This window comes from Agelaius tricolor, unplaced genomic scaffold (assembly GCF_023055355.1).
Source record: "Agelaius tricolor isolate 1412-34295 unplaced genomic scaffold, bAgeTri1.0.p SCAF_3, whole genome shotgun sequence".
Classification (NCBI taxonomy): Eukaryota; Metazoa; Chordata; class Aves; order Passeriformes; family Icteridae; genus Agelaius; species Agelaius tricolor.
In genome coordinates, this window is record NW_027269263.1 from 62,360,034 (window position 1) to 62,373,144 (window position 13,111).

The 13,111-nt window shown below is 41.8% G+C and overlaps 1 protein-coding gene across 4 annotated transcripts in view; it reads left to right on the top strand.

Moving 5' to 3' along the window:
* Positions 1-13,111, top strand: part of GRM3 (glutamate metabotropic receptor 3) — a 104,559-nt gene that overhangs the window by 57,096 nt on the left and 34,352 nt on the right. For all 4 annotated transcript variants that reach the window (XM_071424042.1, XM_071424046.1, XM_071424044.1 and 1 more), the window contains one exon: positions 994-1,597. In XM_071424042.1, the coding sequence (XP_071280143.1) occupies positions 1,100-1,597 (498 nt within the window). In that variant the 5' untranslated portion in view covers positions 994-1,099. The remainder of the gene's footprint in view (positions 1-993; positions 1,598-13,111) is intronic.

The following is a 13,111-nucleotide window of genomic DNA, read 5'->3' on the forward strand; positions in this document are numbered from 1 at the left end:
TGGACCTGTTTAATAATCCACATGTGATAAACAAACTAGCTTACTTAAAGATCATTTAGGGATGAGGAGGCCTTTTTTCTATTGACATTTCTGAATGGAAAATTCTGCTGAGACAGTCTGCAGCTCAGACTGTTCAGATAGCAGAGGGAGACCTTTAACAGTGCATCTGACCCATTACTGATTTATGAGAGAACAATGTTGGAATAAATATGAACAAAAAACCTATCCTTTCACTCAATTTGGTACAGCAATGTTGAAATTGTACTAGGATAAACAACTGCCTTGCAATATGCATGCTCATTCATTATTCAGTGTTAAATCTTAATTGTTGCTGATTTCAATTTCTTTGTGCTAAGTTTTTCTAAATTATAGATAACCCTGCAACTCTAATAGTATATACTCTGTTAAGGAAAAGGTAAGTACAGAAATAAATTATTAAAGTGTTCTGCTTAACTATTGCCACACAATTCATCTCAGGATTGGGAGATCAAGGCAGCCACTTTGATAAATTTGAAGAGAAATTGGCAAGGAGTCTATGGACAAGTCATGCATCTGTGTTGCACAAACAGACTGTGCATGTGCGTATTTATTTACAAAATTACTACATTGCAATCTTCACTCTGAGATTTGATTTTTCTCCTTTTCAGGTCATTGGCAAACTGTCCTAACCTTAGTGAGAGTAAAATCATATCCTAAGCACACATATCACTGCTGTGTTCTCCCTTTGATCTGAGCCCTGAGCTGCGATTAACATTAAAGAGAGAAAGTCCAGCCGCAAGCATTTTCATGCCCTGAGCAAGCATCAAACACGAGACTCCTTCTTGTAATGTCTGTCATTCTCCTCTTTCATGTCTCTCTTATTTATTTATGTATTTACCTTAATTTGCTTGGAAGAGTTTTGTTTGCCTCAGGGAGGGATGGTTGTGTGATTAGGGCATCTCACATCCCTGTGTCTCCTTTTGCCTTTTCTAATTCTTTCCATCTCTTCTTTAGAGGTCCAGTGGAAAGACTTGTTGGCTCGCTCTTGACTGGCTTGTGGGACAGCACTTCATATCTGGCAATGGATCAGAAGGACTGAAGAGTGTTTTTGCTCCCACCAATGTTTCTTAGAGCTGCTAAAACAGGACCAATGAAGATGTTCACCAGACTCCAAGTCCTTGCGCTAGCTTTATTTTCCAAAGGAGTTTTCCTTTCCCTAAGTGACCACAGCTTTGTCAGAAAGGAAATTAAGATAGAAGGAGACCTGGTCTTGGGAGGCTTATTCCCAATCAAGGAAAAAGGCACTGGGATAGAAGAATGTGGGAGAATCAATGAAGACCGAGGCATCCAGCGCTTGGAGGCCATGCTGTTTGCAATTGATGAAATCAACAAAGACAATTACTTGCTGCCGGGAATTAAGCTTGGAGTTCACATCTTGGACACGTGTTCCAGGGATACATATGCCTTAGAACAGTCTTTGGAGTTTGTCAGGGCATCTTTGACTAAAGTGGATGAAACTGAGTACATGTGCCCTGATGGCTCCTATGCCATCCAGGAGAATTTGCCACTGCTCATTGCAGGAGTCATTGGTGGTTCCTACAGCAGTGTCTCTATACAGGTGAGTCACAGCAGCCCCACCAGGTGAGAACTGTTTATCTGCAATTCCAGTGAGAGAACCACTGCTTATTTAAGTTTGCCAATAAAGCAAGTCTTAGCTTGATTACTTTACCCTAGGGGTCAAGCTAGCATATGGTTTTTACTGAATTTACATTAGTTCAATTCACTCTTTAAAATACTGTACTTCAAACCTCCAGCAGCTGTCCACTTCTTCTGAAGTGTATCCTACACTTCCTATGGTGTATCCTGAAGGCCTCTGAAGTTTCCAAAAGTCTTAGTATTTATTTTGAACTTTGCATTTCATGACACTTTTTACAGCTCTAAGTGCAGATATTTGTTCACATCAATCATAAATGATACCACCTACGTGTCTGAATACATGTGTTCCTGCCATGCTGCATGTTCATAACATTTGTCATTTTAACAACAGATATTTAAAATTAAAAAATAAATCCTTCTCTTACTTCTAGTCACTAGTGGGGTTTCCCAAGGCACAGTACTGGGGCCAGACCTGTTTAATATCTTTATCAATGACCTGGGTGAGGAGATCAAGTGTCCCCTCAGTCAGTTTGCAGATGACACTCAGTTGGGCAGGAGTGCTGATCTGCTGGCGAGTAGGAAGACTCTGCAGACTGAATCAGTGGACTGAGGTCAGTGGTATGAGGCTCAATAAGGCCAAGTACAGGTCCTGCACTTGGGTCACAACAATCCCCTGCAGGACAACAGGATGGGGGAAGAGTGGCTGGGAAGTGTCTCCCAGCAGAAAAGGACCTGGGGGTGCTGGCTGACAGTGGCTGAACATGAACCAGGTGTGCCCAGGTGGCCAAGAAACCAATGGAATCCTGACTTGTATCAACAATGGCATCCTGTGCCCTGTCCTGGGCCACTCATTGCAACATTGAGGTGCTGGAGCACGTCCAGAGAAAGGCAACAGAGATGGTGAAGGGTCTACAGAGAAAGACGGTGAAGAGTCTCCTCCTGAATGAGCTGGGGGTGTTTAGCCTGGAGAAGAGGAGGCTCAGAGGGGACTTTATAGCTACAAATACCTGAAAGGAAGTTAGCCAGATGAGAGGTGCCCTCCTCTTACCAGTAACCCATGACAGGTTGAGAGAAAATGGCCTCAAGCTGCACTACATGAGATTCAGGTTGGACATCAGGAGAATTTCTTCACAGAAAGGGTTGTTAAGCATTGGAACAGACTCCTCAGGGAGGAAGGTGGTGGAGTCATCATCCCTGGATATTTTAAAGAAATTACTGGATGTGGCACTCAGTGCCAAGGTCTGGCTGACATGGTAGTGATCAGTCAAAGGCTGGACTCTGATTTTGGAGATATTTCCCAACCTAAATGATTCTGTGATTCTGTGCTCACATTATTTTGGGTCAAACAAAGCAAGCCACTTCACATGACTCATAATCACAAGTGGGTGCTGTCTTAAGCCCAGTCTGATGCAGACTAAGACCCTGCATCTGGTATTTCTTCATGGTCAGCTGCAGGTTTCCAAAGGCACCAAGTCTTGACAGTGCAGCATGTTTTTTCAAACTCAGTGTGGGACATTTTTCCAGACTGAGCACAAGCCTTAAAGGCTGCACCAGTGTCAACAGCAATAAGAGTTCCTGTGTACTGCAGACTATCCCAGCAGTGACAGAAAGCCCACAGAACCTCATTTTCCTTTACATAAATAGGGCAAGAGTTCATCCAATGTTCATTTCAATCAGAATTACTCTGGGGAGCTGGCTGCTGCTCTTGTGAAGGCATAAAATCCCATCAGTTGGGAGCATGGTCAGATCCCATAGGACATGCAAGAACACGACATGCACACAAAGAATTTAAAGAAATTGTGTTTTATTTCCTTTTGTATTCCAGTGTGTAACTCATCTGTGTATTCATAGGGGATATAAGGGCAAATCCTTACCCAAACTGCAGAGAACAGTTTTTGCAGGGCAAAACCTCAACCATCTCTTGTAGTAGAAGTGGGTTTTTTTCCCCTCTGTGGACCAGCTAGCAGAGCAGGAATGTATCCTTCACCAGTTATGTGGGTCTGATCACTTGGAGCACAAAGAACAAGTTTCAGGCTGAAAAAGAGACATCTGAAGGGGGAAAATGGTAGCTACAGAACCTTGGGCAGCACAAACTGTTAAGGAAATCATTTTTCATTGTCTCTTCCAATCACACAAAGAGCACATCAAATGAAACCAGCAAATAGTAGGTTGTTGTGGATGCTAAAAGCTGAATGAGTTCCAGAAGTGACTAGAAACAAAAAGAAGAAATTCTGTAAGATACCTCCTGTGGTCCAGCAGTTCCCAGAGCTACAACTGTCTGAAGGCTGGCAAAGTATTCTGAAGCATCATATGACTGCCCTATCCCACTGGTGGAGGAGTGGGAGGTTTTTTGCTGTACCTTTGGTTTGTGGTCAGTGTATTCCTCTGTCCACCCCAAATTCAAGTGTGTCCAAGGGACATGAAGATATAAGGTAGCCTAAAAGACATATCTATAAAAGTAGTTACAGCAGAGGAGATGGTGCAGGTATTTCATTCCCTCACAGACACCCAGAGGGAGGCAGATCATATTTCTAAAGTACTCTGTGGCCTCTTGCACAACATCTGTCAGCCTGTCCCTTTGAAGCCCATTTCTGGTGATCACTGATCTAAGACTAAATCCATATCTGAGGCAGTAGATTGGATGCAGCACACATCAAATATACATTATTTATATATGTATATAAATGTGTGTACATAGATGAGTGTATATAGATGTTTCATATTCCAAAATCTTAGGTTTGGAGCAGCTGTCCAGTGGAAATTGGAAGTGCTGATTAGAGATTTTCTCAATCAGTACATGTAAAAAATGGTAATATAGGTCTTTGGAAATCTGGAGGTCATCCAATTTTCAAAACCTAAGGAGGATGATGGAACAATGCTTATAGTTAATTTTACTCTATGATCTTCCCTAGACTTGTCAATAGTTTTTCAAACATGAGATCTTTCTTAGCACAATTCTTCAGAAAAACAAATAATTTCACAAATCATTCAACTTGTCATCAAACATCTTCCATTTTTTCTCCTAGAAAAAAGTGTTCAGTTGTTTATTTTCTCTTTACATGGACTGTGTTGGCCTTCCTTCAGCCTCTCTTTTCTAGCTTTCCTCTAGATCCTACATCACTGAAAAAAAATGTAATTAAGCCTAGGAAGACATAATTAAGCCATTGACTCCTGTTGCCCATCCTGTTAAGATAGTCAGTCACAAGTTCTCTTTCAAAAGAAAATCCCTGTCAAGAATAATAGACATTGCAGACTCAAGCCTGAAATTGTAAGGACTTTCAAGTGTTGAAAGCAAGCGTTTTGGTGCCATACCAATTTCAGAGCCAGTCACCTGGACAGAGTAGCTCCAGTAACAACTGGGATCACACCACTGCTGAAAGTCAAAATATTTCACCAGGGGTGTTCATCACCCCCTTTGCCTGAGTTTTCAGGCAGCATCCAGGGTGCTGGATGCTTCCAGCTGTAGCCCTGGCAAGCATTTTCCTTTAGCTGAGAGCTGTAAACACCATAAAGTCCACAGTGCAGTTTCTTAGTCTTAAAATAAAACATGCTGAGTTCTTCAGACAAAAATTATTTCTGGCATTTTTTTCCCCCTCCTGTGAATTTGTCTTTATATTTCAATATTTTTTCTTCCCCTCCCTTCACCCTCCCTCTCTTGCTTTTTTCTGGACAGCTGTCTGCCAAATCACTTCATGATGCTCCTGCTGTCAGATTTGTACTTCTTTCATTACCCTTCCACTAAGGAATAAAAGATTTTGCTGGTAAATCAGCAATGAACACCTTCCCCACTGAGTCAGTATGTGCAATAGGCACTTTTTGCAGAGACTAAAAACAACAAGAGAATGCAGAATGCTTAATTATTTTCTGGTCAGACTAGGCTATTATCGTTAATGATGATCTGGATAATTAGTTTTTAGATGTTGTGTTTAAATTAGCAGTGAGCCCAATCTGCACAGCATTTGATTCTTCAAAACTCAAGCCAGGATTCTTAGTCAATGGAAAAGCTCATGTTTAAAAAAATTTAAAAAGCTGTTTTCATGAAATAAAATTCTGACTTGAGTTGAATCTAGCATCAGGAAGTGAAGAATTCCAAATTTGGAGAGTTTTCTTTTGGGCTTGTGGTTTTTCATCTGAGCCAGGTTATCCACTCTTTCTTAGTTTACAACAGAATTTTCAAACACACTTTCCTTGGAGAGATTGACACAGTAAAGATAATAAGAAAAAGAGGCAGTATTCATTTGCAGAGGAGCACCTGCATAGCCAATCCCAATTCCATGTTTGAGATACTTAGATCAGCTCTTTTCAGGAATATGCATGTGGAAGCAGGAGCACCTTTATTCAAGTGCTGGGTTTGTTCTTCCCTGTTTCTGAAAACTGGATTCTTCTGAAAATGAAGACTAGGGTGCATTCCCTGCGGTCAGCTCTTAGAAAAATTAAAATATTCCTTTAGGTGGGCTGGATTTTTAATGTCTATGTATATTATATTGACATGGATATAAAGATTGTTGACTGGCTGTCACCTGGCTGTCAACCCACAAGACCTCCAGATCATGACCATGAAAGTTACTTCCAATTTAGACCCTCATCTAGAAAAAATGGCAGAACAGAAACCAGTGCCCTGCTGTCTTCTCTTCAGTTCCTTGCTGTGTCTCAAGTAAACTGTAACAAAACCACTGCGGCAGGTTTAACGGTGCATTACTGCTATCACAAAAGCTAAAGCCACTCCTGAGTGAGTGACCATCTGGCATGAAATTCAAAATATGTACTCATTTACTGGCAATCTTTTCCTGGCTGTCATTTCTCCTTAGCCACAAAAGTCTGCCAAGGGCTCATGGAGCCTGAAAGTTAATCACCTCCATTTCCTTCCTCCAAGAATAAACCATCTTTCAACCAGAGTCTTAACAATAGCTTCTGACTTCCATCACCACTGAAAATAGTGTAAAATCCTTAAATGAACCAAAAAATAAACAAAACATAGCACATGGGGCTCTGTCCCACTGTGCATGGATCCCCCAGGGATATGGGCAGGAGACATGTGCAGGGGATTTCAGAGGTTTGCCAGGCCACACAAGCCATTTGTGCTGTGCACTGACAGCCTCTGGTGATTTTGTGCTTGTGAAAGTAAACCAGATCCTTATTAAAAAATCCATTCTGTGAGATGGACCACCTACCACCAGCATTAAAGCCACACATGCACTTGCCAGCTTCCATGTGCCTCCTTTAAACTCTCTCCTCTTTTATCTCTGTTCTTCCCCTCTTTCCACCACCTCTCAGCCAGACCCTTGCTGTTTGTTCCTCTCTTTGTTTCTATTCCACATTCAGAACCTGAGCAGCCACTGAGCAGAGGTTCTCAGATGCCCAAAGAACACTGAGCATTTCTTTCCTAGAGATTTCAAAGGAATATGGGTACCTCCCTCTGGCTTCTCTGAAAATCCCACAGTAACTGATTACTTTGTAGTCATTTTGATTTGGTTTTGGGCTATAATTTTTATTTCTTAAGTGTGTGCATTTTGTCCTTTTGCTAAGGAGAAGTTGTAAGATTTTACAGGGATAGATAAGTAACCACTGAGCTCACAGGTAAGAAGGAAGGAGCTCTACCATGCAATGAGAGAATCATAGAATTGTTGAGGTTGGAAAAGACCTCTAAGATCATTGAGTGGGTCCTTTAACCCAGCACTGCCAAGCCCAACATTAAACCATGTTCCCAAGTGCCACATCTACGTTTTGTGAATACTTCCAGAGCTGGTGAATCCATCACATCCCTGGGCAGCCTGCTCCAATGCCTGACCACCAATTCAGTGAAGAAATTTTTCTTAGTATCTAATCTAAACCTCCCCTTGCTCAACTTGAGACCCTTTCCTTTAGTCCTATCACTTGTTAGGGGAGAAGAGACCAACCCTCACCTGCTGTAATCTCCTTTCAGGGAGTTGTAGAGAGCAATAAACTGTTCCACGTGGGAAAGGATGTCACTACAAGAGAAAGCGACCAAAAATAAGGATTAGCTAGGGTCACCTATACATCACCTATACTTACACTACCCCTTCTGACTATGCCTTACTCTGCACTCATTCTACCCCTTCTGACTAGGATTTACTCATCAGTTAACAAGTCTCAAATTACCATATTTATCACCGATAGCTCTTTTAACTCCAGAAGCAATTCCACGTTCTTTTAGAACCAACAGCCCCAGTTTTAGTACCTTTTCTGGTCCTGTGTAAACGGGACACGAGTCACAGACAGGTTTATGAAGTCTCAGACAAGAGTTGCACTCTCAGGCAAAGCAAGATCTCTGCACAAGTCTCTTTTCAGAGTGGAGGTTTGGTGCTCAGCTTACTTCACTGCAACAGTAATGCTGTGTGGAGGGAGAGTGCATGTGTGACAGCTCACTGTGCCATCCCCTGCAGGAAAAAAGAAAAAAAAAGATTTCCAAACAATTCCTTCAAAGCACAACATTTCTCTGCATGCCCTCCACGGTTTACTTTTTATTGCACAGGACAGACACAAATACAAAAAGAAATTCCCAAGCCCTGTGCAGAAATCCTAGCTGCTATTCTGACAGTATTCCTTATTTCTGATGTTCATTTTGCAGATGAAGTTATTTCACAGTTCAAACACTGCTTCTCTCTGTGTGGCAGCTACTGAGTCCACTGCAAACATTTAGCTATATTTTTCCCAGCTTCATTGCTCCTCATTTTCAGGAGAAGAGCAAGACTAAAAATAATGTTTCCTTCACCCCTCTTCCCGCTAACAAAAAATGCCAGACATTTTTTATTTGTTTGATAGTGAATCTTTTCCTGAGTTACCTTTTGGAAGCAATTTTGTTAAGGAACAATACCTACAAAGTAGGAAACAGGCTTCTTAATACCAAAGAGTGTGAAAGCTGATGGAAACCACTGTTTCAGTCCTGCAGTGCACCAGAAGATTCCACAGGAGAACAAGCCAGGCTGGGAGTCCTAAATAACCTCACCGCATCTGGTTGAGTTCCTTGCAAGTGACCTTTAATAATTTAAAGAACTGGGATATTGGCATTCCCAGTGACCTTCTGGGGTCAGTGCTTGGAGTTCTGCTGAAGCCAAATTGGTGCTTTTTGCTGCAGATTTTGACACAACCCCTGTGCAGTCACTGCCCTCATTAGTGCTTATTCTGATATCCCAGAGATGGCACCCTTAATTTTAAAATTGGGCTAGGGAGACATGTTGTTCCAGGCTGATAAAGGTTTTTCAGTTCTGAAAGCACTGAGGCCCTTGAGGTCCTCATTTCTCCTTGAAAACAAATTAGCTTGGAGTAAATTTTTTCTTGGGTCCAAGGTGAGCAGCTGCATTTGCATCGCCGAACTCTCCTTCTCTCAAACATTCCCAAATTATGTGAGTGTGCCAGAAGTGTCCAGACTGAGTCACTCAGGGTCACACTGTCCCCAGGTAGGAGCCTACTAAATCGCAAGAGAAGAGGGAAAATTATGGTGGGGCCCAGCTTTTCAGTATTGCTCATGTTTATTGCCTGTGATGCAGTCTGGCAGCTCAGAGCCTGCTGGGCTGTATCTGCAGAACACAGCCAGTTCATAGATTGAAATAAATATTTCTGTTTATTCTGTTCTCATTGGACCACATCTAGGATGCTACCTCTAATTTTGGGTCCCTTGTAAAAGGTAAAAGGATGATTCAATAAATACAAATATAATAATGGGGAGGAGAATCTGGAGCACAAACCCTACATGAAGAAATTGAGGGAACTGCATGTGTTTAGCCTGGAGAAGGTTTGGTGGGAAACTAATATCAGCTTTTCAGGCTTGCTCTCAGGAACACAAAATAAATGTCTTTATCAACGTGATGCAGGACCAGAGGATAGAAGAAAATACTCATAAACTGGAAAAAGGGTAGATTTTAACCTGAGAAAAAAATGTACATTCCAGGAGTTGAGACCATGGGGAGACTGCACAGGCCAGTGGAGACTGTTGGCTAGAGAGGCGCCTCATTTAGTCTCTACCTTAGGTTAATGTCTGCCACCTACCACACACCCACATCACAGCCCATTCAGAACCAGTGTTTCTTTCCTGCCTTTCTAAAATAGCTCTTTCTGCCAAACTTTTGGTGTATTTTTATATTTAAGAAACAAAAAAAATTAAATCAGGAAAAAAAACCCCCTGTATTATATATTGCTACAAATGCTTTAGACGCAGTTTGACTTCCAACTGCCCAAATAGTAACAAAAAGGCAACAAGGTGGATTACCATCATTTAGGAACTGGATAAAACATACTCTAGCTGCAGTCCATGTTTTTTCAAAGCAAGAGCTCAAGCCCTGTGTTATAGCAATGAAATTATGAAAAACCTTGGGACATGGCTTTGCCATGGTCTTGCTGTGGGAATCTGGACTTGCAACTTATTCCCAGAAATAGAAAGACTTTCTCAGGAGACCAAAGGCAACAAAAGAATCTCCACTAGAACAGATTGCAGCTCAGAGAGACAGAAATTTTCCCAGTTTCTCAGGAGAGAAAAAACTCCTTTACCTTAATGTTATTCTGTTCCACAGCCTAATTTATTGTCTGTTCAGAGTAGCTCTTCCCTGTCTCAAAGGAGCTCTGTGAAATTAGATTCATTAAGCCATGTTAAGTGCCATGAGACTCTCGCATGGTTAAATTTCAGAAGGGCAGAGAGCACTGTCATCTAACGAGGGCCTTCTCTGTCCAACAAATGTGCAATACACACTTGTGAGTTGTGGTAAAAACACCCTACTTGTTCTAACACTTTTGAGATTTATCTTTCCTTCTTTTCTCCAAAATATTTTCTGTGTTTTCCAGTCCCGTACACATTAAAAAAAAAATACATGTAATAATCTCAGGGCCATTAAAAAGGGAAATTTTTAACAAAAACATCAGAATAAATCCTACTGCCAGCAAAAATTAAAATCTTATGAATGTTAAAGAAAATGTTTTATGAGATTCAAAAAAATCATAAGATAGATCAAGGTTACTGAGACATAGAGGTGTTGCCTATCTGTCCCCATTTACCAGCAGGATTCTTGTTCACAAATACACCCAGAAACCAGGTTCATGTGTTTGATAGCTGTATCTAATTCACGGCTCCTTGCAGGTGGTTGTTGTGAAGCCATTTTCAATGTTGTTTTAAACAACATTGGCAATATCCCACAAGCATTTATCCTGTCTCTGCAGCTCAGAGAAGCAGAAGTGACAGATGTTGAGAGGGAGAGGGACACTGGTTCCCCCTGGCACTGCCACAGCCACTCCATTTGCAGGATTTGCTGGTGCCAGTGTGTCCCTGTGGCTGGCACTGGACTTACTGCCATGCTCAACAAATCACCCACCAAATCACCACCCCAGCAGCTGAGTGAGAGCCAGCTTTGCCTGGGGAGTGCCACCTGACCACAGGAGAGTGGCTGCACTAATAAGCCCAGCAGCATGAGAGAAAATAAGGGTTTCCCATCTCTCTGAATGCAGACTCCATCCACATGCTTTATTCACAGCAAGCTCTGCTAAGTGCCTGGTTTAGTTTGCAGATGCAGAACATCCAGACTTCTCTTCAAAGGTGTCTGCAAAACCCACCAGTTTTGACAGTGAAAAAACCTGGCTACTACTGCTGCTTAAGTGCCAACATATGGATTTCAGGCACTAATTGCATGCACCACGGCTTGATTAAATTGCTCCCTGGAGCTTTGCCAGAATAAATTATTTCACTAAGCAAAAGCTGGATCTGCACTGCAATTTTGAAGCTGTTCCACACATGCCAAGGCAGCGTGGAGCTACACTGGAGGTGTGCCTCAGGTGGCTCAATCTCAGTGCACATAACTCTCTTTACATCCCACTGTCCTCTACTTCCCTGAGCTGACACAGTCTTAGATATCAGCTCCTCTGCAGAACCTGCTAGATTCTTTTAGTCTCTTGACCAGGATAATATTTTCATGATCAAATGCTCAGATCAACATGAAAATGGCTGGAAAAAGGGACTGTTCTGAAATCAATTGCATCAGCTAAGTGCCTGAGACTTGAGCTTTTTTGAAAAATAATTCCCTAATATCACAATGTTACAATATTCCAGAAAATCCCCACTTGAGAATTTCAAGAAGAGTGTCCTGATCTGAATTAATAACAGATACAACTTCACTGAACTCCATGAGCAGTAATAGTTCTCAGGGATGATTGAGTCACTATTCTTTATGATTAATCAGACTTCCTTGTATTTTTTTAATTTTTAGTCCATGAAAAATCTACCATCTGGACAGCTTTGTAATGAAGAGCTTTACAGCAAACAGCTGTAAATACATGAAAACTTTCTTCTCCCAGAGCACAGGAATGAGAATTACAGGTGTTTGCAGGGACCCTGGAAGTAGAGTGGTCTCCAAAGCTGAGGGCCCCCATGTAAACTGGGAGAGTAGTTCTATGAATGCTTTTGCTGCTTAGACGAAAAGAAAAAAAATTTAAAAATTTTTTAAAAGGCACAAACAAACAAAAAGGAAAAAGCAAAAAGAAACAAAACTAGCTATAAAGCTGCAATATTTGTTAGGAGCACCTTTCTATGAGCTGAAGGCTTGTCCACTCACTGACCAGCATTACCTGAGCTGCTGAAAATGAACTTTTTCTTTAGCAAATTTGAGGGGGGGAAATGCAGAATGGAATGTGTGCATATCTTCATTATGCTTTAGCACAAATGAAATAACTCCTGCTAGAATAAACTGAGACAAGAATAGCAATTCCAGCCCACACAGTTCTGCAGGAAATGTTCCAGAATAGCTACATGGAGTACATTCTCATTACCAAACCGGAGTGCTCTTGAGAGAGGACATGTGAACCAAACCATGTGGATATGTGGGCATGTAATCAGACTTACAAAGCCACAGGGACTGAACCATGCTCAAAGCATCCATTGTACCTTGGTGGCAGAACAAGCCTCTCTGCCCATCCTGTTGCTTTAAAGCTGTTCATTTCCATCACCAGATGCAAATTAAATCCCACACTTCCAGTATAAGGCGGTTTAATGACTGTTACCATCCAGCAGGGAGGTTGAGAACACAACAGCTGCTTTCTGTGGGACAGTAACTCGTTCAGCTGCAGCACTTGCCAGCCTTGTGCCTGTATCCACTGGCACAACTGCACTGTCAGCTAAAACCCAGGGTACTCCTTCCAAGCGCTGTAAGAAAGGGTTTTTTGGCTTAAAATAAAATAAACCACTACCAATGTTTTTTGGTTTTTTTTGTGAAGACAAACTTCAACTCAACAGCTACAGCTGAGATGCCAGGACACCTGTTCTTTCCTGGTGTTCCAGAAGAACAGGAGGATAAGAACCTCCTGAGGTCCTCAGTTCCATGTGGTCCAGAAAGTCCCTGTACATGTATGGCTCACAGCAGAGTCTGGCCCAGATGAGATTACACCAGTTTACAAGGGCACTAGTTCAGTGTCTGCAGCACAGAAAAGACAGAATCTAAATCTATAAAATCCTAAGTCATACAGGTTGCTGAAAAGCAAT